This window comes from Apium graveolens, unplaced genomic scaffold (assembly GCF_009905375.1).
Source record: "Apium graveolens cultivar Ventura unplaced genomic scaffold, ASM990537v1 ctg7102, whole genome shotgun sequence".
Lineage (NCBI taxonomy): Eukaryota > Viridiplantae > Streptophyta > Magnoliopsida > Apiales > Apiaceae > Apium > Apium graveolens.
Window position 1 is genome coordinate 23,209 of NW_027420040.1, and position 6,000 is coordinate 29,208.

The 6,000-nt window shown below is 33.3% G+C and overlaps 1 protein-coding gene across 1 annotated transcript; it reads right to left on the reverse strand.

The window, feature by feature from the left end:
- Window positions 1–5,238: 5,238 nt before the first annotated feature.
- On the reverse strand, window positions 5,239–6,000 carry LOC141703791 (secreted RxLR effector protein 161-like). The gene has a single exon (XM_074507228.1). It carries the CDS (start codon window positions 5,998–6,000, stop codon window positions 5,239–5,241), a length of 762 nt encoding a protein of 253 aa, XP_074363329.1.

Below are 6,000 nucleotides of genomic sequence, written 5' to 3' on the forward strand. Positions count from 1 at the left end.
GTTAATGACCTTGTCACAAAAGAACCACCTTCTCAAAGTGAAGGTTCACACACTACTACTGGAAGGACAATTCCCTGACACTGCTCAAGGAGGTTCTGAAAAAATGGAATTTAATATTGTACCGCACACAAAGGATAAAGAAGCTCATCAGGAGCATATAGCTGAGTTCGATGCAATATTGAATGATTCAATATTTGCGATAAGCCAACAAGAACTCTCAGCTTAAAGGGTTATATAAGCTTCATGCCCCACAAGAATGATCAGGTCAAAGTCTTGATGAAGGCACCACTACGACTCCAGATGATGCTGCATATGCTGACACTTCAATATTTCTTGATCTTAAGGTTGAAGTGGTTGATGCAAAGAAGAATGCTAGTGTTATTCTTGTAACTCCTCTAATATCCATTCATATGGATTCTTCTTTTGAAGGTACATATTTAATTAGTACTATTATTTTATATTCTAGTATGGCTAAAAATAGACCCTTGTGTGAGGATACCCTTATTTATATGACTGTAGACCACTCTTTCCGGCCCTCTCTAATTTTTTCATTTGGTAGTGATTTGAGCCTTTCAAGTGGGAATGTGGGAAACAATTAGTGAAAAATTAAGAAACTGAGAGGCCGTCTTTTATGCTGGAAAAATGAGAGGTAGACTTGAGAGAGAAGTCAGGGACTTCTAGTGCCTTAAATATTGCTTTTGAAAAGTGATATATGTGTGAGAAGTGATGAGATCGCTTTAAAATAATAAAGAGAATTAAAGGTCTTTCTGTTTCAGCTACATATTAGGATAAAGAATTTCCAAATCTAAAGTTGACTAAAAATTTAAGGGTATAGTATAACATTTCTCTCATGATGATGATCTTGACAAGCATGCCACATCCTAGTGATATTGATGATAATATTGATGATGATAATGATATTGCAGGTAATATAGATGAGATTCTTATTAGAAATTGTCCCACATCATTTATGGGAGTGGCAGATAACTAGAATATAAGCAGCCAAATAACTCCATTAGTATGAGGCCTTTTGGGAGGTGCCCAAAAACAAATCGGTGCAGGCTCGGCCCAGAGTGGAAAATATCATACTAATATGGAGTTAGACCTGCTCAGTAAAAGCCCAACAAGTGGTATTAGAGCTTGAGGTTGTAACGGTCCAAAACAATCTCAGACGGAATCCCAGATAGGCCTAGGGAAAGGCAGATGGGCTAACCCCATATGGGCTCAAGGAAAAGGCAGGTGGAACTTCCAGTATGGGCCAAGGGGGAGGCAGAAAGCTAAAAGAATTCCAGTATGGGTCAAGGGGGATCCAGATCACACAATCAGCAGGAAAAATCGACAGGTGCTGGGCTCGATATTTGAAGGGTGAGATTGTCAGGAGTTATCCCACATCATTTGTGGGAGGGGCAGATGACTAGAATATAAGCAGCCAGATAACTGCATTAGTATGAGGCCTTTTGGGAGGTGCCCAAAAACAAATCCGTGCGGGCTCGGCCTAGAGTGGACAATATCATATTAATGTGGACTTAGGCCTTCTCAGCAAAAGCCCAACAATTCTAAAATCTATGATCAAAGCCTCTAAAGCTTATATATTTCGATTCTCTCATCTTGCCTTGATGTTGAATTGAAGATATTAAGATAACATGAATGTACCAATTCTTGGAGATTATCGACAAAAAATATCTCTTATCAAGTTGCACATGTTCATGTTGTTGCTCTTAAAGCTACTACCAATATGCCATAAGTGGGATACTATAATGTCAGTGTTACAAGCAACGTTACATTAGTTAAAAAATTGTTATTCTATTGTTACCGCTCTCAATTAGTGTTACAATAGCGATAAAGCTAATGTTGAAGAAAACTGTAACACCAATACCGTGTATCACATTAGTTACTTTTTAATTTTAAAAATATTGAAATGAATATATTATCATAAAAATTGTATTACAATTATATTTTATATTATTAATTAATCATGCATGAAATGTATAATATAATACATAGATATTATAAAATCATCATTCAAATTTTTCTATCGGTGTTCCTCAATATAGTATTTATGATAAATTATCTAACAATATCATTCATTAATTTAATATGACCAAACACATCAAAAATGTGTCCCACAAAAAGTTTATGTTCATGTTCGTCGTAATTTCTTATTATTATTCGCACAACTTCTAAATATATTTATCAATAACTTCTCGTTGCCATCAATCAAATAATTCATTATTGTGATAAAAAAGTAATGAACTCAAGTTTTAGTGTAACTAATTATTAGTAACATCTAATATCAATTAATTTTAAATTTATAAAATCATAAAATACTAGTATTGTACTATTATGTATAATATACATCAGTTCACAAAAATATTTATAATATTAGAGTACCATTAATTCAAATCATACATAATTCGTAAAACATTCTAGCATATGCTTAAGTTTAACATCTTTGGTAGAGCTTGAATAAAGTGATGACTTCAAGCCCCTTAATAACTTTCTCGAAGTTTTTACCGCTCAAGACTTTTTCTTCTTTTGTTGATCCTCTGATCTGCGGACATTCAAATCCATGCTCGTTAAACACCTTGCTAAATATATTTAACTCTAACTCAATAGTCCGTACGTCCCGATTCAGTTTTTCCTTCCAGCCTGCAAGTTGTGAGTTCCCCTTCCGATTCTCCAATTGCGTATGTGAAACAATAACCACAGCATTTCCTGGAAAATTTCGAGGCTTAATCTTGAAAGATGCATATGCCGCAGGATAGCCCATCCTAGGAACAGTGTGTGACTGATGTGATTTGATGATAACATCACATCTCAGGATTCTTAGTTCGATATCAGCTTCATCTACTCCTTGCATCGCCAGATATGGGTTCTGCATTGTCTATAATTTAGCGGAGACATGTATGAGATTTATCCATGAATGAAAATGGAGATGTTTTTTTAAGACATTGACATGTTGAAACTAATACATATGCCTTATTTATATGAAATTTAGGGGTATAATAAATTGGAATTGACAGGATATGCTAGATTACAAAGATTCAATTTGGATTTTTGACTTTGACTTAATTTAGTAAAATCCATGGACATCATGGAAATTAAAACGTCTTTTAGAATATTAAGATATTATGATATATTGGGTCAAAAAAGAAAGATCTTAATATTTGACTAAAATTCTATATTATCCTTTAAACGTATTAAACATGTATGAAACTAATACATAATTGTGTATTTATATGAAATTTAGGGGTATAATAAAATTGAGATTGTGAGCATATATGTTTCAAAGATCGATTTTGATTTTGAATTTATTCAATGAAATCCATGGATGTTTAAAAATTAAAATGTCTTCTAAGATAGTAAGATATTAGGAGATATTATGATATATTTAGTCAAAAAAGAAATATGGTGGGATTTGACTAAGATTGTAAGATACTATCTTAGGAGATATTTAGTCACAAAAGAAAGATATCCTCGATTAAAACGTCTTCTAAGATTAAAACGTCTTATAAGATTCTAACATATTAGGATATATTTATTGAGAGATATTCATATTTCAATGAGAACACTTAATTAATAAATAATAAAATTTAATTCCAGCCAGTCATACATATCTATGTATATTAATCCAATATATGATTTATATTCATTTTCCACAACTCTTTAATTCTATCCAAATTTTCATAAACCACAATCATCTCTTTTCTACTTGAACAACGATTGCCCACAACCATCCACTACCACATACAACCATGAACTTTAGCCACCAATATCATTACGTAGATAATAAATTTATTTTAAAAAATAACTACATTCAAAGTTCAAATCATTGCATGACCACTTTTTCCATCCATTTCTTTCCACTCAATATCATATGCCAATACCAAAAACTATATGTAAACCACCTGATTTAAGAATATTATCACAATCATACACACTTACTAAAATCAAACTGTCACAAATTCCAAATATTTAAATATCACAGGAACGACTACTTAGCGACCACTTTTCACCACGTATCCACCATCACAATAACCAGTGGCATCACTAACTACATACCATCACCATATCTAGATAATCAAATATAAGCCGGAATGACCATAAAAATCACAAAACTAGATAGAACTTGAAAGTAAATAATGTGTGCATAAAAGAAACCAAAGACATAAAAGCAACTTCAAAGAAATAAATAATTTATCGATGAAACATGCAGTGCTGAATAACATAACATAATATATCTAAAAAATTGGTCATGCAATATTAAATTCGAATTTCCTATTTATTTAATTAATTAAGTCACACTTAATTAATAACAAATAATTCGAAATACTTACATTTTATTTAAGTCCGAATTTAAATTAAATAATCCTTCAATCATTCTTTGTGCGACCCTTTAGGTTATTGTTACGTTGGCAACAATTTTAAATCTAATTTCAAATCATAAACAATGAGCGGCATCTAGTAATACATCATTGTTACCCAAGTATTAATTATTTAATCAGTGATCAATTAAACCTTTCGTGAATAATGTACAATGTAATATAATCCCTTTAGCCTTATATTATAGATCAAACTCGAGGCATGCATTGTGTCATCCCCCGTTAACGTTCAATCCTTCTTTCCTTGATCAATGAGTAAACTATTAAACAAATCAGTATTTGAGCACGACCATGCATTTTATAGTCTTACTCAATCAAGGGCCAATAATATCACTCCTTTAATACATGAGGGCTAAATCCCATCTAGATCATTCATATTTCTCATACGATTCATAATGTACCCAATCTCTACTTTTATTATTACCCGGTCAAGGATAACTTTCAATAGTATCAAAGTATATTAATTCTCGTATAGAAATATAATGATTTCAAGTCAAAAGACCAATACATCATTATTACTGTGAGATTAACTTATGACACTATAAACATGTAGTACCTCACAACGGGTCAATCCAGCACCATATATAATATGTGTACTAAAATTAATAATAATGATATTACAAAGGAAAAATGGGTAATTTTATATCTATATCTTATATTCTTATACTTTATATCATTAAGGAATTGTGCTATTAACTAGGATAATTGATCCTAATTTATCTCTCACTTATTTTGATCCTAAACTTGCGGGACACTACTATAACCAACTACAATAATCGAGACTTTTTATTCAATAACATAAACTCAAATAAATATGTGTAGATTAAGCCCAAGCCCAACATAACTCCCCTTTAATCTAAACATTCTCCAGCTTTCTGACACCAAGCAACTGACGCATCTTCTCAAACTTGGATATTGCCAATGCCTTCGTTAGGATGTCAGTTCGTTGTTCATTCGTGCGGACATGTCTTATAATTATCAATCCTTGTTCAACACAATCACGGATGAAGTGATAGCGCAAGTCAATATGCTTGCTTCGTCCATAGAAAACTGGATTACGTGCCAAGTCCACAGCTGACCTATTATCAATGTACAATGTGACAGGAGCAACCTTGATGCCCATGATATGACTCAGTACCCGCTGCAACCAAATCGCCTGGCAGGCAGCCGCCGTAGCCGCCATAAACTCAGCCTCACACGAAGAGAGTGCAACACACCGTTGTTTTTGTGACACCCAAGTAATTAAATTCTCATCAAGATAGAAAGCCATTCCTCCCGTACTCTTTCGGTCATCCATACTCCCTCCTAAGTCACTATCCGAAAAACCCGAAAGTATATAATTTCCTTGGCCTTTTGTGTAGATTAGTCCGTACTGTAGCGTTCCCTTCAGATATCGACAAATCCTTTTAACTGCGTTCATGTGCAGCTGTGTAGGCCTTTCCATAAACCTGCTAACAATCCCTATAGAATAAGCAATATCAGGTCTTGTATTCACTAGGTATCTGAGCCCGCCTATAATGCTTTTAAACTGCGTAGGATTTACAACTTCACCCGAGCTGTCAGCATGTAATTGTATCTTGTGCTCCATAGGATATCTCACACTATTACATTCTGCCAT

What these genes read in the sequence shown, in the direction of transcription:
- LOC141703791 (XM_074507228.1), bottom strand. Translation starts at nt 6,000, where the DNA reads ATGGCAGAATGTAATAGTGTGAGATATCCTATGGAGCACAAGATACAA.